This window comes from Globicephala melas, chromosome 1 (genome assembly GCF_963455315.2).
Source record: "Globicephala melas chromosome 1, mGloMel1.2, whole genome shotgun sequence".
NCBI classification, from domain to species: domain Eukaryota; kingdom Metazoa; phylum Chordata; class Mammalia; order Artiodactyla; family Delphinidae; genus Globicephala; species Globicephala melas.
Window position 1 is genome coordinate 145344227 of NC_083314.1, and position 26309 is coordinate 145370535.

The window sequence follows — 26309 nt, forward strand, 5'->3', positions numbered from 1 at the left end:
TTTTAATCACAGTCTCAATTTCAGTGCTTGTGATTGGTCTGTTTATATTTTCTATTTCTTCCTGGTTCAGTCTCGGAAGGTTGTGCTTTTCTAAGAATTTGTCCATTTCTTCCACGTTGTCCAATTTATTGGCATAGAGTTGCTTGTAGTAATCTCTCATGATCCTTTGTATTTCTGCAGTGTCAGTTGTTACTTCTCCTTTTTCATTTCCAACTCCGTTGATTTGAGTCTTCTCCCTTTTTTTCTTGATGAGTCTGGCTAATGGTTTATCAATTTTGTTTATCTTCTCAAAGAACCTGCTTTTAGTTTTATTGATCATTGCTATTGTTTCCTTCATTTCTTTTTCATTTATTTCTGATCTGATCTTTATGATTTCTTTCCTTCTGCTAACTTTGGGGGTTTTGTGTTCTTCTTTCGCTAATTGCTTTAGGTGTAAGGTTAGGTTGTTTATTTGAGATGTTTCTTTTTTCTTGAGGTAGGATTGTACTGCTATAAACCTCCCTCGTAGAACTGCTTTTGCTGCATCCCATAGGTTTTGGGTCGTCGTGTTTTCATTGTCATTTGTTTGTCGGTACTTTTTGATTTCCTCTTTGATTTCTTCAGTGATCTCTTGGTTATGTAGTAGTGTATTGTTTAGCCTCCATGTGTTTGTATTTTTTACAGATTTTTTCCTGTAATTGATATCTACTCTCATAGCGTTGTGGTCAGAAAAGATACTTGATACGACTTCAGTTTTCTTAAATTTACCAAGGCTTGATTTGTGACCCAAGATATGATCTATCCTGGAGAATGTTCCATGAGCACTTGAGAAGGTGTATTCTGTTGTTTTTGGATAGAATGTCCTATAAATATCAATTAAGTCCATCTTGTTTAATGTATCACTTAAAACTTGTGTTTCCTTATTTATTTTCATTTCGTGTGATCTGTCCATTGGTGAAAGTGGGGTGTTAAAAGTCCCCTGCTATGATTGTGTTACTGTCAATTTCCCCTTTTATGTCTGTTAGCATTTGCCTTATGTATTGTGGTGCTCCTATGTTGGGTGCATAAATATTTACAATTGTTATATCTTCTTCTTGGATTGATCACTTGGTCATTATGTAGTGTCCTTCTTTGTCTGTTTTACTGGTCTTTATTTAAAGTCTATTTTGTCTGATATGAGAATTGCTACTCCAGCTTTCTTGTGATTTCCATTTGCATGGGATATCTTTTTCCATCCCCTCATTTTCAGTCTGTACTGTGTCCCTTGTAGACAGCATATATATGGATCTTGTTTTTGTATCCATTGAGCCAGTCTATTTCTTTTGGTTGGAGCATTTAATCCATTTACATTTAAGGTAGTTATGGATATGTATGTTCCTATTCCCATTTTCTTAATTGGTTTGGGTTTGTTATTGTACGTTTTTTCCTTCTCTTTTGTTTCCTGTCTAGAGAAGTTCCTTTAGCATTTGTTGTAAAGCTGGTTTGGTGGTTCTGAATTCTGTTAGCTTTTGCTTGTCTGTAAAGGTTTTATTGCTCGGTTGAATCTGAATGAGATCCTTGCTGGGTAGAGTAATCTTGGTTTTAGGTTTTTCCCTTTCATCACTTTAAATATGTCCTGCCACTCCCTTCTGGCTTGCAGAGTTTCTGCTGAAAGATCAGCCGTTAACCTGATGGGGATTCCCTTGTGTGTTATTTGTTGCTTTTCCCTTGCTGCTTTTAATATTTTTTCTTTGTATTTAATTTTTGATAGTTTGATTAATATGTGACTTGGCATGTTTCTCCTGCATTTAATCCTGTGTGGGACTCTCTGCACTTCCTGGACTTGATTGACTATTGCCTTTCCCATATTAGGGAAGTTTTCAACTATAATCTCTTCCAATATTTTCTCAGTCCCTTTCTTTTTCTCTTCTTCTTCTGTGACCCCTATAATTCGAACATTGGTGCAGTTAATGTTGTCCCAGAAGTCTCTGAGACTGTCCTCAATTCTTTTCATTCTTTTTTCTTTATTCTGCTCTGTGGTAGTTACTTCCACTATTTTATCTTCCAGGTCACTTATCCAGTCTTCTGCCTCAGTTATTCTGCTATTGATTCCTTCTAGAAAATTTTTTATTTCATTTATTGTGTGGTTCATCATTGTTTCTTTGCCCTTTAGTTCTTCTAGGTCCTTGTTAAATGTTTCTTGTATTTTCTCCATTCTGTGTCCAACATTTTGGATCATCGTTACTATCATTACTCTGAATTCTTTTTCAGGTAGACTGCCTATTTGCTCTTCATTTGTTTGGTCTAGTGGGTTTTTACCTTCCTCCTTCATCTGCTGTGTATTTCTCTGTCTTCTCATTTTGCCTAACTTACTGTGTTTGGGGTCTCCTTTTCACAGGCTGCACGTTTGTAGTTTCCATTGTTTTTGGTGTCTGTCCCCAGTGGCTAAAGTTGGTTCAGTGGGTTATGTAGGCTTCCTGGTGGAGGGGACTGGTGCCTGTGTTCTGGTGGATGAGGCTGGATCTTGTCTTTCTGGTGGGCAGGTCCACGTCTGGTGGTGTGTTTTGGGGTGTCTGTGGCCTTATTATGATTTTAGGCAGCCTCTCTGCTAGTGGGTGGGGTTGTGTTCCTGTCTTGCTAGTTGTTTGGCATGTGGTGTCCAGCACTGTAGCTTGCTGGTTGTTGAGTGGAGCTGGGTCTTACCGTTGAGATGGAGATCTCTGGGAGAGCTTTCGCTGTTTTATATTATGTGGAGCCAGGAGGAGTCTGGTGGACCAGTGTCCTGAACTCGGCTCTCCCATCTCAGAGGTACAGGTCTGACGCCCGGCCGGAGCACCAAGATCCTGTTAGCCACATGGCTCAGAAGAAAAGGGAGGAAAAAAAGAACGAAAGAAAGAAAAATAAAATAAAGTTATTAAAATAAAAAATTATTAGTAATAAAAAAATTAAAAAGTAATTTAAAAAAAGAAGGAAGAGAGCCACCAAACCAAAAAACAAATCCACCAATGATAACCAGTGCTAAAAACTATACTAAAAAAACAAACAAACAAACAGAAATCAGACAGAACCCTAGGACAAATGGTAATAGCAAATGTATACAAACAAAATCACACAAAGAAGCATACACATACACACTCACAGAAAGAGAAAAAGGAAAAATATATATATATTTATATATATAAAAAGAAATAAAGGAAGAGAGCAACCAAATCAATCAACAAATCTACCAATAATAAACTCTAAATACTAAAGTAAGGTAAATATAAAACCAAAAACAAATTAGATGCAGAAAGCCAACCCCAAGTCTACAGTTGCTCCCAAAGACCACTGCCTCAATTTTGGGATTATTCGTTGTCTGTTCAGGTATTCCAGAGATGCAGGGTACATCAAGGTGATCGTGGAGATTTAATTTGCTGCTCCTGAGGCTGCTGGGAGAGATTTCCCTTTCATTTCTTTGTTCTCACAGCTCCTGGGGTTCAGCTTTGGATTTGGCCCGGCCTCTGCGTGTAGGTCACCTGAGGGCGTCTATTCTTTGCTCAGACAGGACGGGGTTAAAGTAGCAGCTAATTAGGGGGCTCAGGCTCACTCAGGCCGGGGGTGGGGCAGGGAGGGAGGGGTACGGAATGCAGGGCGAGCCTGCAGCGGCAGAGGTGGGAGTGACATTGCAACAGCCTGAGGCATGCTGTGTGTTCTCCCGGGGAAGTTGTCCCTGGATCATGGGACCCTGCAGTGGTGGGCTGCACAGGCTCCTGGGAGGGTAGGTGTGGATAGTGACCTGTGCTTGCACACAGGCTTCTTGGTGTCGGCAGCAGCAGCCTTAGCATCTCATGCCTGTCTCTTGGGTCCGTGCTGATAGACGCGGCTAGTGCCCGTCTCTGGAGTTTGTTTAGGTGGTGCTCTGCATCCCCTCTCCTCCGGCACCCCACAAAAATGGTCTTTTGCCTCTTAGGCAGATCCAGACTTTTTCCTGGACTCCCTCCTGGCTAGCTGTGGCGCACTAGCCCCCTTCAGGTGTGTTCACGCAGCCAACCCCAGTTCTCTCCCTGGGATCTGACCCCTGAAGCCCGAGCCTCAGCTCCCAGCCCCCACCCGTCCTGGTGGGTGAGCAGACAAGCCACTCAGGCTGGTGAGTGTTGGTTGGCACCGATCCTCTGTGCGGGAATCTCTCCGCTTTGCCCTCTGCACCCCTGTTGCTGCGCTCTCCTCCATGGCTCCGAAGCTTCGCCCCCGACCACCCCCCATCTCTGCCATTGAAGGGGCTTCCTAGTGTGTGGAAACTTTTCCTCCTTCACAGCTCCCTCACAGAGGTGCAGGTCCCATCCCTATTCTTTTGTCTGTGTTTCTTCTTCTTTCTTTTGCCCTACCTAGGTATGTGGGGAGTTTCTTGCCTTTTGGGAAGTCTGAAGTCTTCTACCAGCGTTCAGTGGGTGTTCTGTAGGAGTTGTTCCACATTTAGATGTATTTCTGATGTATTCGTGGGGAGGAAGGTGATCTCCACGTCTTACTCCTCCGCCATCTTGAAGGTCTCCTATCCATTTATCCTTTTAGTAACCTTTTAAATAATATTCCCATTTTAAAAATCAGGAAACTGAAGACCAGAACATTAAGTAACTTGATCAAGATTTACAGTTTACTAGATTTGGACCAGGTAAAACCAAGGTTCAAACCTAAATATGAAAGAGTTTAAAAGCTTTTTCAACTAAGTAACTGTTTCTTTCTCACTGTTCATTTGGAAATAAAATAGACCAGCTGTTGGGTAGGAGAGCAGGGAATTAGGGGGAAATAGACTCAAACATGTAAATACTTCAAAAATAATGGCTTATTTTTCCAGATGAAAATAGAGTGAGTTATTCAGTACAGAAATTTGCTGATTGTGACAAATTGAGTATTATGAGTGTAAAGAAAGATAAGTAGAAATGCCTTCACAGTTTGGATTTCTTGTGCAAATTGTAACAAGATGAGATTTAACAGTGTGAATTATTTGTTTTCAGCTTGAAAATTAACTTCCAACAGGAGCAGCTAGAAGAAGGAATGTAAAAAAGCAGATATGTAGAAAATAAGATTTAATGTAGTGCTGGGTTTTGATTTCAACCAAAATTTAGAGTGACAGCAAATAAGATTTCTAAAAGACTTATTGTAATAAAAGTTATTAAATTATATCTTTTTAAAATACATGTGCTCTTTTAGATTCTCAATATTGAAATGCTGAATTAATATCTTGCTAGGGATGTTATATGATTAGAAAGTATAACCGAAGAGAATAAAATGAGAGGTTAATACATTTTAATTAACTCTTGATTGCCCACAGGAAAGAATGGTAAGTGCCATGAGAATTCATTAAAGCTGCAAAAATTTAAAGGAAAGGGAGATTGCCTCCATTTAGGGCAAGTCATAAATGTTTTCAGAGCAGAAGGTGGCCTTTGTGGTTTACCTTGAAAGAATGGGCTACATAAGTAGATATGGAGAGTAGTAAAGAAAGCGAAGAGAGTAACATGAGCAAGGAATGGAGGTAGGACATATAGGACATGTTCAAAGAAAAACAGACATTTTGATAAAGCTTATTTATAGATAGAGGAATAGGTTAAGGCTGAAATGGTCGATTGCCATCTCACTGTAGGTTTCTATTGCCTTTGTTGGTCTCATCTTTCAGTTCCAGTTCCTAGCTTGTTTCCTGTAAAGTGGTAGAGTAAAGGACTATAATAGCCTGGAAGGGGGCTAAGGTTTGTTGTTGTTTATCATCATAGGAAAAGATACCATTTATTGAGCACTTACTTAGTTCTGGCACTCCATGTGCTAACCATTTTCCTGTATTTGGTCTCGTTTAATTCTCACAGCAACTACCTGAGAAAACTGGTATTATGTTTATTGTACAGACAAGGAAAATCAAGAAATGGAGAGATGAAGCCAGTTCACAAGGTTAAAGAAGTAGTAACAGATTGACTCACATTCAGATGTTGTCTCTGGTGTTCCACCAGCCTCTTTGGTCATTCCTTCTGTCTCCTTTGCTGATTCTTCCTCTTTTCCCCAACTTCTTTATGTTGTGTTGCTCTAGGTGTCAGGCTGTGGACTTCTTTTCTTCTCTGTCTCTACTCCTTGGGGATCTCATCTAGTGTCATGGTTTTACATACTCTCTATATGCTGATTTTTAACTCTAGCCACATTTTTCCCCTGAACTCTAGACTCATATATCCAACTACTATCCATATCTCCACTCAAATAGCTCATAGATATATCTAACACAACATGTCTAACACCAGACACCTAATCTTCCTCCCCAAACCTGCTTCTCTTGAACCTTTCCCCATCTTAATTAATGGTAATTTCATCTTTAACACTGCTAAGACCTAAAGCCTTAGAATCATCCTTGGTTCTTTTTTTCCTCTTACTCTGTCTCTAATGTATCAGGAAGTCTTCTTGACTTCCTGTCAGGTTCTACCTTCAAATTATGTACAATAAAAACTTTACAATGGCCTAAACCTTTCTAATAATATCTCATCATTATTCCCTTTACTCGCTCTGCTCCAGCCACAGTGACCTTCTTACTATTGCTCAAAAAACAGGCTCATGAACCTTAGGCCCTTTGCTGTTCCCCATTCCTAGGATGATTTTTCTTCATATAGCCACATGATGATCTCCATAACCTCTAACAAATCTTTGCCAAAATGTCACCTTCTCATCTAGCCCAGCACTCACACTGTATTGTTCCCTACTCTTTCTTATTTTATTTTGGCTTATTACTTTCCAGCGTACTATATAAATTACTTTGTTTTTCTCTTATCTGTCTCCTCCTCCTCCTCCCACTAGATTTTGAGGTCCACAGGAACTTAACTTTTTATTCACTGATGTATCCCAAGAACTTTAAACCATACCTGGGTACATAGTATTACTTAATGAATGGGTGAATCAATTACTGTCCTCACAGAGCATGTAAAAGGAGCTCAGTGGATGAGAATCTTTGTAGGGGGAGGGACACGTTGTTTATTTTTTCTGATAAGTGGGGTTTTTTTTTTAACATTGTGGTAAAATATACATGACATAAAATTTACCATTTTAAACATTTTTAAGTATACAGTTAGTGGTATTAAGTACCTTCACATTGTTGTGCAACCATTACATTCATCTATCTCCAGAACTTTTTTCATCTTCTAAAACTGAAACTCTGTACCAGTTAAACAAGAACTCCCCATTTCCCCTTCCCACCAGGCCCTGGCAACCACCATTTGCTTACTGTGTTTATGAATTTGACTACTCTAGGTACCTCACGTAAGTGGAATCATATAGTATTTGTCTTTTTGTGTATTGGGCTTATTTCACTTGGCATAATTTCCTCAAGGTTCATCCATGTTGTAACATGTACCAGAATTTCCTTCGTTTTTAAGACTGAATAATATTCTGTTGTATGAATATACCATGTTTTGTTTGTCTATTCATCCATCAATAGACACTTGGGTTGCTTCCACATTTTGACTATTGTGAATAATGCTCCTATTCATATGAGTGTACAAATACCTATTCAAGTCCCTGGTTTTAGTTCTTTTGGGTATATACCAAGAATTGCTAGATTATATGGTAATTCTATTTTTGATTTTTTGAGAAGCCACTGTACTGTTTTCCATGCCTTACTATTTTACATTCCCATCAGTGGTGCACAAGGGTTCCAAGTTCTTTACATTCTTGCCAACACTAACTACTTTCTGGTTTTTTGATAATAGCTGTTTTAATGGGTGTGAAGTGGCAGCTCATTAATTTGATTTGCATTTCCCTAATGATTAGTGATTTTGATCCTTTTGTGTGCATATTGGCCACTTGTATATCTTTGAAGAAATGTCTGTTCAGGTACTTGGCACATTTTTAAAAATCAGTTGTTTGTTTTTTTGTTGTTGCATTGTAGGAGTTCTTTATATACTCTGGGTATCAACCCCTTAGGAGACATATGATTTGCAAATATTTTCTCCCATATCATAGGTTGCCTTTTCATTCTGTTGATACTGTCTGTTGGTTCACAAAACTTTTTAATTATGATGTAGTCCAGTTTATCTACTTTTTCTTTTGTTGCCTATGCTTTTAGTGTCCTATCCAAGAAAGTATTGCTAAATCCAATGTTGTGAAACTTTCACTTAAGTTTTCTTCTAAGAGTTTTTAGTTTTAGATCTTACATTTAGGTCTTTGATCCATTTTGAGTTAGTTTTACTTCATTCTTTTTCATGTGGATATCCAGTGTTCCCAACACCACTTGTCCTTTCCCCACTGAGTGGTCTTGACATATTTGTAGAAAATCATTTGACTGTACATACAGGGGTTTATTTCTGGGCTCTCTGTTCTGTTCCATTGACCTAAATGTCTTAAGGCTAGTACTGTTTTGATTATGATAGCTTTGTAATAAGTTTTGAAATCAGAAAGTTTGAGACCTGTAACTTTGTTATTCTTCTTCAAAAATGTTTTTGCTCTTCAGGGTTCCCTGAGATTCCATATGAATTTGAGGATGAATTTTCTATTTCTGCAAATAAATGTCATGGGGATTTTCACAGTGATTACATTGAATTCTATGAATTGCTTTGGATAGTATTAATGTCTTAACAATACGAAGTCTTCCAATCCATGAATGTGGGCCGTTTTTCCATTTATCTGTATCTACATTCTTTCAGAATGCTTTTTTTTTTTTTTTTTTTTTGGCGGTATGTAGGCCTCTCACTGTTGCGGCCCTCCCATTGCGGAGCACAGGCTCCGGACGCGCAGGCTCAGTGGCCATGGCTCACGGGCCCAGCCTCTCCCTGGCATGTGGGATCTTCCTGGACCGGGGCATGAACCCGTGTCCCCTGCATCAGCAGGCGGACTTTCAACCACTGCGCCACCAGGGAAGCCCCAGAATGTTTTATAGTTGTCAGTATACGTGTCCTCCTTGGCTAATTCCTAAGTATTTTATTCTTTTTGATGCTATTGTAAATGACATTGTTTTCTTAATTTCCTTTACAGATTGTTCGGATTATCAGTGTATGGAAATGCTATTGATTTTTTGTTCATTGATTTTGTATCCTGCTACCTTCTTCAAGTCATTTATTCTAAACACGTTTTTTGTTTGTTTGTTTGTTTGTAGAATCTTTAGGGTTTTCTGCATGTAAGATCATGTCGTCTGCAAACAGAGATAATTTTACTTCTTCCTTTCCAGTTTGGATGCCTTTTTTTTCCCCCTTGCCTAATTGCTCTGGCTAGGATTTCTATGTTGAAAAGAAGTGGTGAAGGTGAGCATCCTTGTCTTGTTAAAAATTTTAGAAAAAAAGCTTTCAATCTCTCACCATTGGTATGATGTTCAGTGTTGGCTTTTCATATATGGTCTTTATTATGTTGAAGTAGTTTTCTTCTTTTCCTAGTTTGCTCAATGTTTTATCATGAAAGGATTTTGAATTTTGTCAATTGCTTTTTCTGCATCAATTGAGATGATCACATGGCTTTTTTTTCCCTTCATTCTGTTAATGTGATGTATTACATTAGTTGATTTTCCTATGTTGAACCATCTTTACATACAGAATGAGAGCCTGTAGCTTCCTTACCAGTGATCTAACTGACATCGTGATTTGAATGAGGATCTTAGAACTAAAACTCTTTAGAATTGAATGGGCTTCGTGTTAGTGGTGTCTGGGGCTGAGTTATACAGACTTTCCACAGACTCAGAAATATCAGAGGTCTGAACGTTCTTTCTCTTTCTTCTTTTGTTTTCAAAGCTATATACAAGGTCATCCAAACTTTGTTTTTGCATTTTTCTCATTTAATCTTTAAAATGGTTATATGAGACAGGTGCTATTTTCTTTCTCACTTTAATAATGAGGAAAATGAGACTCTGACCAAGCAGTTTGCCCAAGATCACAATAACTGTAGCAATGCTCAGTTTCTAATCCATGTCTTATTTCAGAGCTCATGCTGTTAATCACTTTGTTACCATGCCTCTGCCTTATATCTTCTCATCCAGTTCTGACAATACAAAAATTGGCATAGGGTGATGCCACAGATTTTTTTCTCTCTCAAACTTACATTACTGCCTTTGTTAGAGCAGAAGGAACCTTAGACATGCTATGGACCAGAGTTTTCACATTATTTTCCACAAAACCAGCTTCCAGAGAAGTCTTCAGGGAATTGGTAGAATCTGGTTTCATTATTTTTTAAGTATCTTTGAATTTTTAAAAACTGCAAGTTAATTAGGTATATGCATTCATATCTGTTACAAACCAGATTTTAACATATTGGAATGCACTGGTGCTTTAAAGAACTATCAAGTTAAGTGGTTTTTGTGCAAACCTCTGAGTAAACATTTATTTAAACCACCCTGAGATTACGAGACTGTTGTTCAAAAGTGTATATTATAGCTACTTTCTTGGATGAATTATGTTTTTCAAATAAAGCAACCAAAACCAAGTACAGAAATAAGTTTGATCCCTGACTTTAAACATTTGTGTTAATCAAAATTGCTTCATTGTTGCTGTGATAAATAAATGTTATAAATTTGAACTTAAAAATGAATTTAAAGGGCTTCCCTGGTGGCGCAGTTGTTACGAATCCACCTGCCAATGCAGGGGACACAGGTTCAAGCCCTGGTCTGGGAAGATCCCACATGCCGTGGAGCATCTAAGCCCGTGTGCCACAACTACTGAGCCTGCACTCTAGAGCCCACGAGCCACAACTACTGAAGCGCAAGTGCCTAGGGCCCATGCTCCGCAACAAGAGAAGACACCGCAATGAGAAGGAAGTTCAAAGTTAGTTACAATATGGAATATGAAACTGTTACCAATGAACTTTTCATACTCTGTTAAACTCCATTAGTCTTTCTTCCACATTGAATGAACTTTTTATCCATATATGATTTTGTAACCTGCATTGATCATTTGGAATTGGTTCACTGAGTTATGCATGTCTTCCAAATGTTGACACATTTCATTATAAATAGTTTCTTAAATCATCTTTATTGATATCACCATCCATCTCATGAGTGTCTTTTAAGTATTGGTATAATGTTAAGCTTACAAGGCAGATAATACTTTCCAAGGTTCCAGTTTTTACTTGAAAGCTTCAATTTTCATCATCTGCAACAAATACTTTCAGTTGTTTTCCTTAAAGTGACAGATACACTTTATTTAGGAAGAAGTGTTGCCCAATACCTAAATCTGAATAACCATTGTTATCTGTCACTTCTTGCAAGTAAAAATGGTGTTCCATGAAAAAAGCAGCTGGTTCACCTTGTTTCTCAGACCATCATGTAAGTGCTTTTCCTCCTCATAACTGATTATACTTTGGTACTCAGCAGAAGTGCTTTGTGTGTATTTCTAATTTTGTCTTCCATAGTTTTTAAAAGAACCTAAGGGTCGCCATTTATTTTAAATCAGTAGTTTTTATTGATTCATCAAGGACAGATGTTCATAAGTGCAACTGGCCTTTTTATCCCCCTGCGAGTTTGTGAGGGTGAACAGTACAGTTGCTACCAGCCAGTACAGTTTGGTGCTGCTGCCTTGATTCCCACTAAAGCACCCACCACTTTTTTTTTTAACCCACCACTGGTTTTGCAACATTGTTGCAGATAATACAGTGAGAAAGATAAATAACATCTTCATATTCTGAAAGTAGTTTTGACCTTACAGACCTCCCTTAAGGGGCCTTGGGGGACTTTTGGAGTGCTTGGACCACACTTTGAGAACTGCTGATCTAATATATTCTAAAACATTTTCCTGTTGCCCTATACTGCGCTGGTCTCTGTTCCCTCAGGCCGGTTTGCTCCCAGGAGGTATCTGGGACAGATGTCTCCTTTTATTCAGAACAAGAGCAAGAGAAATAATCTCAGTGTTCTGGAGAAAAAACTGAAGAGCGAGGCTATCTTTTTAGTCCCATATTTAGGCTGGTGCTTCTGCTCTTCTCTTAATACACACTTCCTGTGGTGGTGTTGTCTGGTTCTGTGCCTTCAACTACATCCTGTTTCCTGATGACTCCTAGATTTTGTCCTCTATGCCTGAACTCTCTCCTGAACTTCCAGTACTTTCAAGTTGCCTGCTGGATATTTCTCCTTAGGTGTCAAGCTCAACAATGCTTAAAGTTAATAGTCACCTTTTCCAATTAGTCTCTCCTTCAAAGTATAGTATAAACAATAACAAAGAGCCAAGCTTTACCTCCTTCTACATTCTACTTTATGTACTAATGACACTATTATTGGCCCTCAGCCAATCATCCTAGACTTTTTCTCTATCATTCCTCATCTCCCATAAATTGCCAAGTCTTGTTCTTTTACCCGCAATTGGACTCTGATTGTCTGTTCCTCATTATACTCAGCTTTGTTTGGGTCCTCATCATGTTTTACCTGGACTATGATATCAAGTCGCCTCCAGTCTCTTTACCTGCTGGTCTTGCATGACTGCCAGAATTGTCTTTGTTAACATTTGATCATATTACTAACCACAAATCTAATCACTAGCCTCGTGCTCCAAATATATGTGTGTGGATATATATATAACTTTTTATTACTTATATTTATATGCTATTTATATTGTAAACATTTATATATCATATATTATTATATATTTTTTAATATATTGTCTGTTATATTATTTATGTGTGTGTGTGTGTGTATATATATATATATATATATATTTGATGGTCTTTTACTTAAAGTGTCACAGATATATGTCTGAAAGTAAAGTTGTCCACCTTATGAAATGTAAAACAATACTAAACATCTGGATATCCCATCTCTGCTCATAGCACTACCATCTACTCAGTTGCCCAAGCAGAGACCTGCGAGTCATCCCAGGTTGCATTCCTACTCTCCCATCCCAGAACTTTCGACACATAGCAAAGGCTTACAGATTGACTGCTGAAAAAATGAATAAATCATTTGTCTCAAATCTGCTACATTGTCATAAGATTTTGAATTCAATGGAAACATAAACAGTCTAGAGAGGAGTTGTCATCCATAGGACATGGATGCTTGAGTCCAGCTGCCTGAACTTACTCAGATAACAGTGCTAGTTCCTTAGGTTTTCTAAGTCTCAGTTTCCTAAAGTATTTATTGTGGTTCCTGTCGTAGTAAATGGTAGTTGTTGTTATTGCTGTTACTGCTTTTTAGTTTAATGGTTTCCAAATGCAGACTAGTTACTTGTAATATACTCTTCATTAGTTCCAAATGAAATAGAGACAAGGGAGAGGGAGAGAGTGAGTGTGTGTGTGTGTGTGTGTGTGTGTGTGTGTGTGTGTTGTCAGCTCTTTTCCTGGAAAGGATTCTTTTAGTCTACAATTGTTTTCTCTTCTCTTTAGTTTTTTAAGTTCTTTTTGTTTGACAAATGAAAGCTGGACTTTTTTTTTTTTTTAGTTTTCATGGTTAAGTTGTTAAATATGTGTTTTCCCCCAACTTATATATAGGCTCTTAACATACTTATTTAGTTTACTTGTTCATAAACTCAACATCTGAAAACCACGGAGCCTCAGAGAGGTGGCATTACGTACCCAAGGTCACAAACACAGGACATTTACCTTCCTTACTCACACCTCTATACCCCTGTCCTTTTTCACCAGGAAATTTAGTCAGCAAAAAGATTAATCCCACAGAACAGGAGAATTGTAAGCTTTCAAAATAAATTAGAAACATAAGGGTAAATTTTTTGTTATTAAAAATTAATCACTCTACACCTACCTTTAAAATATTGTAGTTATGATAGTAATAGAAGGACGTTAATTTTTTTTTTTTTTTTTTTTTTTTTTTTTGCGGTACGCAGGCCTCTCACTGTTGTGGCCTCTCCCGTTGCGGAGCACAGGCTCCAGACGGGCAGGCTCAGCGGCCATGGCTCACGGGCCCAGCCTCTCTGCGGCATGTGGGATCTTCCCAGACTGGGGCACGAGCCTGTGTCCCCTGCATCGGCAGGCGGACTCTCAACCACTGTGCCACCAGGGAAGCCCCCAGGACGTTAAATATTTTTAATATTTTGTCTCAATTATTTTAGCATTTCCTCCTGGTGATAGACACATTGCAGACAAATAAAGAAAACTAAAGAAAGCAAATTCAGGTCACTCAGTTTCTACATATATTTTATTTTGACTTGTAAATGTTCTTTTTACGCTTCATTATAAATGAGATTAGCTGTGGTGCCAGAAAATTTTTGCATGGAATATTTTACTAACTCCTAACTGAGAAAATGCAGAATCTTTCCAATTCTTTTTTTTTCTTTGATAATCTCCTGTTATTTGCTACCAGCTACCTGTACAAATGAAAATTACATTGATGGTGACTATCAAGAATTTGAAGAATTCTTTTTTTGTATTTTTTAATTTTTTTGGCTGCACTGTGTGGCATGTGTGATCTTAGTTCCCTGACCAGGGATCGAACCCACACCCTCTGCAGTGGAAGCGAGGAGTCTAAACCTCTGGACCACCAGGGAAGTCCCTCCAGTTCTTAATTAAAGCTTTATAACATTCTGAGGATATAGAAGGGAACTCATGGTGTCCCCAGAGCATCTTTGACACCAGCATTAGTAAAATGCCAAGTAGGTCTTCGTTTTTACAGGCAATGACTCAGGCTAAGCATGCAGATGTTCATATATTTTACAATTCTTAGCCTCTGCTTTCTTTCATGTTTCTTCTCTAATTTTCTCCATTTCCACAAACCACAAGTCATGAATGTTTCTTCGAGACCACTTAATTTTGGAATGGAAAAATGTGTATGCATGAGCAGGTGTATATTTGGGTATAGTGAGTGTATATCTCTGTCTCCTCCCACCTCCTTTCTGTCCACAAGTAAAAGTGTGAAAGCTTTTTTGTAAAGTCTTTTTTGCCCCTTCCACATAAATCTAGGTGTTATTTCTCCTTTACTCTCTTTGAACTTTAACACTTACTGTGTAGCAGTTGTGTACATGTATATCACTCAGTTAAATCATGAGTTCCTTGAAGGTAGATGTTGTGTCTTATTTCCCCCTAAATCCCTAGTACCTAGGCTTAAACATAAAAGATGCTTACTAAATGTGAATGGATTAGTGGGTCAGTGAGTGAGTGAACTAATTGAAGACCAGCTTGAGAAAGTAGATCCTTTACTAATGACTATGATTCACGAGTATCTCTTGAAGGTTCTTTGTGAGCTTGAGCTTAATTATTTCATGGATTGTGCATGGGTCATGGAGAAAAAAAAGCGTTCTTCTTCCTCCCAGGATTCTCTGGTAGACAGCTGTTCTTTGGGATTATTTGTGAGCCTTAAGGTTTCCCTTATTCCTTGTTGGTCAGCTGGTTGTACTAAGAAATGTTATGGTATCTGTTTGGAATATCCTTAGTAACTAGATGGTTTCTGTCCTTTTTATCCTTTAATATTTTCAGCAAATATGAGTGTTCTTGACCTTGAGGATACAGTAGTGAACAAAACAAAGTTCCTGTCTTTTTTAGAGCTTATGTAAACAAATATATAACATGTCAGTTATGATGATTGCTATGAATTAAATGAGAGTAAAGGGGTAAAAAGTGATATGCCTAAAATGTAGCTTTATCATTCACACCTCACAAAAAATTATGTCAGCATAGTATGATCTCAAATAAGTAAGGAAAAAAATACCAGGGAAAAAAGCTGGTAAAGTATGATAAAATATTGATATGGGTTCCTTCTTTCCTTCTCTCTCTTTCTTTCCTTTCTTTTAAATTGAAGTGTAATTGACGAGCATTATGTTAATTTCAGGTGTACAACATAATGATTCAACATTTGTGTGCATTGCAAAATGATCACCTCAATAAGTTTATTTACCATCTATCACCATACAAAGTTACAAATTTTTTTCCTTGTGATGAGAACTTTTTAAGATTTACTTTCTTAGCAACTTTCAAGTTTGCAATACAATATTACTAACTTTAGTCCCCATGCTGTACATTACATACCCATGACTTACTTATTTTATGACTGGCAGTTTGTACATTTTAACCCCTTCATCCACGTTGCCCATTCCTCAACCCCTCTCCTCAGAATTATTTCCGCTAATCAGATTATAGATGATATTTTTAAATTATGCTTTTATGTATTTCTCCAAAGTGATCATTACCTTTATTCTTGGGGAGAAGAGGGTGCTAATCAGATTACCTTTGCATTCAAAGTCTGATTCTGCTGACCCATGGCTCCTGTGTGCCTCAAGAAAAAGAAAGCCACGTACTGAGTTCCTCTCCCAGTATTTCTGTGACTCCTCAGCAGGTGTCTCACACATAATGTGAACAAGTTCATGCTCAGTGAGTCCTTCCAGTTTCTGGACAGGTCTCTGCTTCATATCAACCATGATCAATATCTGAGAAAGTTCTTTCCAAAGTCTTATTTTCCCAATTCAGGCAAAAGTGCTTTGTCATTCATCTAGGATACATTCCCCAGTGTTTGGACCAATGCTGAATTCATTTCTTATGATGAAGGACGTATAGAAAAACTCTGAGGAGACCTTCAAGATGGCAGAAGAGTAAGACATGGAGATCACCTTCCTCCCCACAAATACATCAGAAATACATCTACATGTGGAACAACTCCTACAGAACACATACTGAACGCTGGCAGAAGACTGCAGACTTCCCAAAAGCTGTGGGGCTGACAGGGTCTTTGTGCTCCAGCCAGGTGTCAGACCTGTGCCTCTAGGTGGGAGAGCCAAGTTCAGGACATTGGTCGACCAGAGACCTCCTGGCTCCACGTAATATCAAGTGACGAAAGCTCTCCCAGAGATCTCCATCTCTGGAGATCTCTGGGAGAGCTTTCGTCATTTGATATTGTGGAGCCAGGGCTCCACAATATATGTGGAAGGGGCAAAAAAGACTTTACAAAAAAGCTTTCACACTTTTACTTGTGGACAGAAAGGACCCAGCTCCACTCAACGACCAGCAAGCTACAGTGCTGGACACCCTATGCCAAACAACTAGCAAGACAGGAACGCAACCCCACCCATTAGCCTAAAATCACAGTAAGGTCACAGACACCCAAAAACACACACCGGACATGGTCCTGCCCACCAGAAAGACAAGGTCCAGCGTCATCCTCCAGAACACAGGCACCAGTCCCCTCCACCAGGAAGCCTACACAACCCACTGAACCAACCTTAGCCACTGGGGCAGACACCAAAAACAATGGGAACTACGAACCTGCAGCCTGTGAAAAGGCGACCACAAACACAGTAAGTTAAGCAAAATGAGAAGACAGAGAAAACACACAGCAGATGAAGGAGCAAGGTAAAAACCCACCAGACCAAACAAATGAAGAAACAAATAGGCAGTCTACCTGAGAAAGAATTCAGAGTAATGATAGTAAAGATGATGCAAAATCTTGGAAATAGAATGGAGAAAATACAAGAAATGTTTAACAAGGACCTAGAAGAACTAAAGAGCAAACAAACAATGATGAACCACACAATAAATGAAATTAAAAATTCTCTAGAAGGAATCAATAGCAGAGTAACTGAGGCAGAAGAACGGATAAGTGACCTGGAAGATAAAATAGTGAAAGTAACTACCGCAGAGCAGAATAAAGAAAAGAGAATGAAAAGAATTGAGGACAGTCTCAGAGACTTCTGGGACAACATTAAACACACCAGCATTTGAATTATAGGGGTCCCAGAAGAAGAAGAGAAAAAGAAAGGGACTGAGAAAATATTGGAAGACATTATACTTGAAGACTGCCCTAATATGGGAAAGGCAGTAGTCATTCAAGTCCAGGAGATGCAGAGTCCCACACAGGATAAATCCAAGGACAAACAGGCCAAGACACATATTAATCAAACTATCAAAAATTAAATACAAAGAAAAAATATTAGAAGCAGCAAGGGAAAAGCAACAAATAACACACAAGGGAATCCCCATCAGGTTAACGGCTGATCTTTCAGCAGAAACTCTGCAAGCCAGAAGGGAGTGGCAGGACATATTTAAAGTGATGAAAGGGAAAAACCTAAAACCAAGATTACCCAGCAAGGATCTCATTCAGATTCAACTGAGCAATTAAAACCTTTACAGACAAGCAAAAGCTAAGAGAATTCAGAACCACCAAACCAGCTTTACAACAAATGCTAAAGGAACTTCTCTAGACAGGAAACAAAAGAGAAGGAAAAAACGTACAATAACAAACCCAAACCAATTAAGAAAATGGGAATAGGAACATACATATCCATAACTACCTTAAATGTAAATGGATTAAATGCTCCAACCAAAAGAAATAGACTGGCTCAATGGATACAAAAACAAGATCCATATATATGCTGTCTACAAGAGACCGACTTCAGACCAAGGGACACATACAGACTGAAAGTGAGGGGATGGAAAAAGATATTCCATGCAAATGGAAACCAAAAGAAAGCTGGAGTAGCAATTCTTATATCAGACAAAATAGACTTTAAATAAAGACCAGTAAAACAGACAAAAAAGGACACTACATAACGACCAAGTGATCAATCCAAGAAGAAGATATAACAATTGTAAATACTTATGCACCCAACATAGGAGCAGCACAATACATAAGGCAAATGCTAACAGCCATAAAAGGGGAAATCGACAGTAACACAATCATAGTAGGGGACTTTAACACCCCACTTTCACCAATGGACAGATCATCCAAAATGAAATTAAATAAGGAAACACAAGCATTAAACGACACATTAGACAAGATGGACTTAATTGATATTTATAGGACATTCTACCCAAAAACAACAGAATACACCTTCTCAAGTGCTCATGGAACATTCTCCAGGATAGATCATATCTTGGGTCACAAATCAAGCCTTGGTAAATTTAAGAAAACTGAAGTCGTATCAAGTATCTTTTCTGACCACAACGCTATGAGAGTAGATATCAATTACAGGAAAAATTCTGTAAAAAATACAAGCACGTGGAGGCTAAACAATACGCTACTAAATAACCAAGAGATCACTGAAGAAATCAAAGAAAAATCAAAAAATACCTAGAAACAAATGACAATGAAAACACGACGACCCAAAACCTATGGGATGCAGCAAAAGCAGTTCTAAGAGGGAAGTTTATAGCAGTACAATCCTACCTCAAGAAAAAAGAAGCATCTCAATTAAACAACCTAACCTTACACCTAAAGCAATTAGAGAAAGAAGAACACAAAAACCCCAAAGTTAGCAGAAGGAAAGAAATCATAAAGATCAGACCAGAAATAAATGAAAAAGAAATGAAGGAAATGACAGCAAAGATCAATAAAACTAATAGTTGGTTCTTTGAGGAGATAAACAAAATTGATAAACCATTAGCCCAACTCATCAAGAAAAAAAGAGAGAAGACTCAAATCAATAGAATTACAAACGAAAAGGAGAAGTAACAACGAGACACTGCAGAAATACAAAGGATCATGAGAGATTACTACAAGCAACTCTATGCCAATAAAATGGACAACCTGGAAGAAATGGACAAATTCTTAGAAAAGCACAACCTTCCTAGACTGAACCAGGAAGAAATAGAAAATATAAACAGGCCAATCACAAGCACTGAAATTGAGACTGTGATTAAAAATCTTCCAACAGACAAAAGCCCAGGATCAGATGGCTTCACAGGCGAATTCTCTCACACATTTAGAGAAGAGTTAACACCTATCCTTCTCAAGCTCTTCCACAATATAGCAGAGGTAGGAACACTCCTAAACACATTCTATGGGGCCACCATCACCATGATACCAAAACCAGACAAAGATGTCTCAAAGAAAGAAAGCTACAGGCCAATATCACTGATGAACATAGATGCAAAAATCCTCAACAAAATACTAGCAAACAGAATCCAACAACACATTAAAAGGATCATACACCATCATCAAGTGGGGTTTATCACAGGAAAGCGAGGATTCTTCAATATATGCAAATCAATCAGTGTGATAAACCATATTAACAAATTGAAGGAGGAAAACCATATTATTATCTCTCTATGACATAAATCACAGCAAGATCCTTTTTGACCCACCTCCTAGAGAAATGGAAATTAAAAAATATAAACAAATGGGACCTAATGAAACTTAAAAGCTTTTGCACAGCAAAGGAAACCATAAACAAGATGAAAAAATAACCCTCAGAATGGGAGAAAATGTTTGCAAATGTATCAACAGACAAAGGATTAATCTTCAAAATATACAAGCAGCTCATGCAGGTCAATATCAAAAAAACAAACAACGCAATCCAGAAATGGGCAGAAGACCTAAATAGACATTTCTCCAAAGAAGATATCCAGATTGCCAACAAACACATGAAAGGATGCTCAACATCAGTAATCATTAGAGAAATGCAAATCAAAATTGCAATGAGGTATCACCTCATACCAGTCAGAATGGCCATCATCAAAAAATCTACAAACAATAAATGCTGGAGAGGGTGTGGAGAAAAGGGCACCATCTTGCACTGTTGGTGGGAATGTAAATTGATACAGCCACTATGGAGAACAGTACGGAGGTTCCTTAAAAAACTAAAAATAGAACTACCATACGACCCAGCAATCCCACTACTGGGCATATACCCTGAGAAAACTATAATTCAAAAAGAGTCAGGTACCACAATGTTCATTGAAGCTCTATTTACAATAACCAGGACATGAAAGCAACCTAAGTGTTCATGGACAGATGAATGGATAAAGAAGGTGTGGCACGTATATACAATGGAATATTACTCAGCCATAAAAAGAAACGAAGTGAGGTGGATGGACCTAGAGTCTGTCATACAGAGTGAAGTCAGTCAGAAAGAGAAAAACAAATACCGTATGCTAACACATATATATGGAATCTAAAAAAAAAAAAAAAATGTTCTGAAGAACCTAAAGGCAGGACAGGAATAAAGATGCAGACATAGAGAATGGACTTGAGGACACGGGGAGGGGGAAGGGTAAGCTGGGACAAAGTAAGAGAGTGGCATGGACATACATATACTACCAAATGTAAAATAGATAGCTAGCGGGAAGCAGCCACATAGCACAGGGAGATCAGCTTTGTGACCACCTAGAGGGGTGCTATAGGGAGGGTGGGAGGGAGACGCAAGAGGGAGGAGATATGGGGATATATGTATATGTATAACTGGTTCACTTTGTTATAAAGCAGAAACTAACACACCATTGTAAAGCAATTATACTCCAATAAAGATGTTAAAAAAATACTCTAGTAACCTACATGTAGCGTATTCTTCATATACAAGTGTCATGTTTTTTATTAGTGTCTTTCACAATGTACACTTCATAATATTTCAGTCAAACCTGACCTAACTCAGCAGTGTTGTCACATGTGTTATGACTGCTTGTAACAGCTGTGGTACCATGGCAGAGCAAAAGCGTGAAGCAGATTTTTCAGTCCGTCAAGTGAAATGAGCCCAACTCCTTTTCCATCATTACCTTTATACCAATCAGGAGAGCGTCTGCATCCTGCTCAGTCTGTGCCTCAGCTGCCACTGCATCGGGAATTACAGGAAGAGGAGGAGAAAGAAGGGAAAGCCTGAAACAGCACGCATGACTAGGCAGGGCCTGAGGCTGTGGGACGCAGCAGATATGTAGTAATACAAAACCATCTTTTATGGCTAAAGCTGTAGGATTTCCTGTAAGTCTGGACTCTCAACATCCTCTTCAGGTTCAGAGTTATTGGTGTGTCCCTAAAGGACTGATTTTCTCTGTGCTTCTACCCACCTCATGACTGTCTTGGTGACAAGAAAAAGATAATGTGTATCTTCCTTGCCCCTCTTCTGTTTATGTCCATGGTGTACTCACTGTTAGAGGTAAGGGCACACTTTACACATTTAAATGAGTGGGTGAGCACACTTTGTCCTAAAACTGATTTGATGTAAAGATGAGTTAAGGAAGAGCAAGGAGCATTTTTCTATGCATCTTTGCTCTGTCTTACCGTCTCTTTTGAGATTCGCTTTCTTCTTCCTTTGTTTCTTTCTGCTTTCCTATATCAAGCAGCAATTCCTATAAATATTCTTTGACCTTATTGGTAGCCTTTATGCCTGAACAGACAAAAACTATCTCAAAGTAAGTCAGTTTGTTCCAGCTGAAAATGTTAGTCTATTTGTTAAGTGCACTATGATGGAACAGATAACTTCTCATGCCTGTGGAGCAGGGATTAAATACTGCTTTTGCAATGACTGTTCCTTCTGCCTGGAGTAGATTTCTCTCCCCCATCTCCATCTATTCAGCAGACTCCATCCCTTATTTAAAAGACCTAGGTCAAATGTAATGGCTTATTTGATGCTTTTCCCGATTCTCCCAGCAGTTAATGGCTTCTACTACAGGTTTTTTATACCTCTCTAATAGCTCATTTAAGATTATTTTATTATTGTTTGTGTATGTGTCTGTCACTATACTATGAACTTTTCAGACATAGGAACTCTATCTTCTTATTTTCTTCAGTTTTATATATGGCCAATGAATCTTTTTTGACCATTCGTTCTTTGTTGGATAAGTGTTATTCCTTGTTTTTAAGGACCTTACAATCTAGTAGGGGTGATATATCAATCACAGATAACCATAATACAAACTAGAATGCTGTCAGTGCCACAAAGAAGGAAGAAATCACTTCTTGCTGTGTGAATTAGAGATACCTAGGTTATTCTAGGCTTTGTGGTTATGGTAGTATTTGAAATGGACCTTGAAGGGTGTGTGTGAAATGTGGAATTAATGGTGTAGTTGTTTTTACTTCATGATGTCTTTATTAGAAATAGTTTAAGCTCACGGGAGCTATATTATTTGACGTGTATTCCAAAGCCTTAAACACTTTACCTAGAGTTAGTTCACCTGTTTTTGATTCTTCAATGATTCATCCGTGTGTTAACTGTCTTTGTGGGCCTAAATTCAGGGATTAATATTTGGCATTCGATATTTTTCATTTGTCTGAATGTTACTAACCAAAAGAGGACATGAAATTTGATGTCTTTCTGTCCTATTGCATTGATTTTCTTTATTCATTTTAGCCACAGACCCCTTTGCTTCTGTTTTTGGAAATGAATCATTTGAAGATGGATTTGCTGACTTCAGCACATTGTCAAAGGTAATCTGCAATACTTAGTAGGAAAGTAAAATATACTGTGTTTCCACCAAAGGAGTGATCCTTTCTTTTGATTTTATAACCTGACCCTCACAGAGGTTGCAACTTGATTTCAGTAAGGCACAGCAAACATTGATTTCAGACAGAAATGAAATATAAGATGTAATCAAAGTAGACATTTCTGTGCACAAAGACAATGGTGATGGTACAGATAATTATAATTTTCTACTGGCAGGTCTGCTCAACAACTTTAAGAGTCTTCTGTCTTTTTAAATATGTTTCTTCCAATTGAACTACATTTTCCCCCTGTTGACTGTCTGGGTCAATAGCTGTAAAATCTGGACATTCATTCCATCCTCTCTGTACTGATTGCTTGATTTTATGTTCTGAGACTGTTAAGGTTAGTATTAAGATAATTAATAGCCCAGCAGTATTAGGTAGTGGACTATATATGTCAACTACCTATTTTCCAATGTAGCCCTAGGATTGATTCAGGCCAAAAGAGTAAACTTAGAGTATATGTCACACTGTCTCTATCATTGGTTCTCAACTGGGTGTTATTCCCCCCACCCCCACCCCCCAGGAAACATTTGGCAATGTCTAGAGACATTTTCAGTTGTCACAGCTGAGGAGGAGGGCTGTTCATATGTAGTGGATAAAGACCAGGGATGTTGTGCAACACCCTGTCCAGTGCCACAACACAGAGCTATATCCAGCCCAAAATGTCAGCATGCTTCTTTAGAGAAACACTGGCCTAAACTGTAATATCCGATTCATTATAGAAAAGTGAATCTTTCATTACTCCATGTATTAGAGAGGCCAGGTCTTCAGACCCACAATAAGACTTATGCCATGGGATCAGTTTGCTTAAAAAACAAAATTGACTTTCAGGTTGTCTTTAATGTTTTTTAAGATGCCATTTTCTTTGACTTTAGTATTAAATCTTTCCTATATTTAAGTGCATTGGCAAGTGTGGAATCAGTATTTTTTCCTTTATCATTTGGATCAGATAGTCACTTGAGGAAAAATATATTAGTCTCTTTATAAAGGGCCTCAATGGTTTTGTATCACCTGAATCTTAATAAACCTTTAATCCAGAGTTGGCTTGTTTTGGTACGATCTGTTGCTCTTAATAAGTAGTGATGTTATAATCACTACTCATATAGAAAAATTAAAAAATTTTTTTCCATTTTGGTTCTGAATGCAAAGGTTAAAATGTTAGTGCTCTCAGAATTGAAATAAATAAAGCTGCGTGATACTGAAGATCACTCTTCCAAATGCTCCATAACCGCGTACGGTTTGTTTGGCATAATATATATAACCATGAGTAATTTCTTTTCAAACAAAGGTCAACAATGAAGATCCTTTTAGTTCATCCACATCAAGCTCCATCAGCAGTATGGTCATTACAAAAAATATGCTTGAGGAAACATCCATCAAAACTGAAGATGTACCCCCAGCACTGCCACCAAAGATTGGAACTCCAACAAGACCCTGCCCACCACCACCTGGTATGAGAGTTGATACCTTTCCTAAATCAACTACTTCCTTTTTCTTTCTGAAAAGTATTGTGTGGGCCTTATTTGTAGACTTTATATAAAGGGCCTTAAACAAAACAAGTCCAAAAACACAGCAGAAGCCTGCTGCTATCATCTGTTCTGACCTTAATGCAGAATTACAGATATGTGCCTAAGAAGCCAGCCTGTGTAACTGTCATGAACTATTTTTCTAGCAAGAGCTAATTTCTCTTTAAATCATTTTAGAGAGGCAGTAAATGAAAAAAGGAAAGTACCAATGAAATCTCTTACTTTTTGGAAGCTCATTGATTACCATTTGAACAACAGTTTCCTGTGCTTTGGTATTTTAATAAATTTCTATAAGCAAAGATTAATTCGAAGTCCCTTTCTTTTTCCTGCTAAATGTGAAGTCTTCCTTAAGTCCTTTAATGTGAGAATATATGGCCTTTTTGGTATCCAGAATTCAGCTTTTCGGTATCAGAATTTTAAAAGAAAGTATTGTTTTTCTTGAAGGAAAATATGATTTTACTTGACTTGATAAGAGACTCCTTTATTTTATAAAAGTGATGTTTTTGGTCTAGAAACAAATTCTTACTATTCTTATTTTTTTTTGTTTTGTTTAGCACTGTAAAGAAAAAGGGGTTTTGTTTGTTTGTTTTTAATGAAGATAATAAAGTTCATGAGAAGTGGTAAAAAGGCAATCCCCTGAATAGTTGTAGTGCTACTTGTGAGAAGACACATCTGGTACATTATTGTTTTAACCATATGTCATTCCGTGGTAAATTTTCAGCCTCAGTAGTTCTAGAATATTATTCTTGCCTTTTCATAATAGCCTCCCTATGGTATTTCTTGGGCAGATTTTTTTTTCTTCTTTGATTTAAAGAATTGCAAATAAAATTGTTAATACCCAGCTACCTGTTGAAAAATCAGGTGAACTGAACTGAACTCCTTTTATCTTTTAAGGAAAAGTAGCCCGTATCGTATATTACTAGAGAGTAAGGTTGTCAGAATATATTTTTTAAAAATGATAGTTAATGTGCTCATTTAAGTTTTATACCAGTAAGGTGCCAATAGTGAAGTTATTTTTAAAATCCTAAGTAAACTAATATACTAGTGCTGTAACTAAATCTAAGACTTCAGCAAAGTGAGTATATATCACTGTAGAAAAATCAAGGAAAGAAAGATGGTTTGTTGAACTGCAGCTTAAAGATCTGGGTTCTAATTCTGGATATTCTCTGACTAGCTCTATGATCTTGAGTGTGTAACTTCATATGTCTGAACCTCAGCTATCTGAGCTATTAGATGGTGGCATTAATTCTAATGTTGCCTACCTTCACAGCATTGTGGAAGGATCCTTTGAGATATGAGATGTGAACACCTTTTGTAAGCTGCTACAGTGCCAGAAAGAATCTGTTGTTATGATTGCTCTTACCAGCTTAACACATCTTTAGGAAAATATATATATTTGAAGATATTTTAGCACCTGTTCTTATTATCCTTTCTTCAGGATGTACTGAGTTTAAGCCTTTAAAATTAGAAAGCTTGTTTGAAAATGGTGCTGAATTAATGAGCAACAGTATGCTGTTTGGTAAAAGATTTAGTTGATCAGCACCCACGAAGATTTAGGGCCTGGGCTTCAAAGCATTCTCTTTATTCTTCAGTTTGAAATATTGTAATAGCAAGAAATAGGTGGGCTTTACCAAGGTAGTTTTTAATTTCATGCTCCCAGGTGTTACATATAGATCCAGAGGAAAATCAGAAGAATATTAGCATTTTTCAAAGCTCATTTGCCCTTCCTGCCACTAGTGGATAACTGTATCAGGCAGAGGTTATCACAGCAGAGGCCGTTTTTGTCA

General features: G+C 37.8%; 1 protein-coding gene across 2 annotated transcripts in view; it reads left to right on the forward strand.

Moving 5' to 3' along the window:
• Nucleotides 1-26309, forward strand: part of EPS15 (epidermal growth factor receptor pathway substrate 15) — a 160736-nt gene that overhangs the window by 129653 nt on the left and 4774 nt on the right. For both annotated transcript variants that reach the window (XM_060305654.1, XM_030870101.2), the window contains exons 22-23: nucleotides 22863-22939; nucleotides 24285-24447. In XM_060305654.1, coding sequence (XP_060161637.1) covers nucleotides 22863-22939; nucleotides 24285-24447 — 240 coding nt within the window. The remainder of the gene's footprint in view (nucleotides 1-22862; nucleotides 22940-24284; nucleotides 24448-26309) is intronic.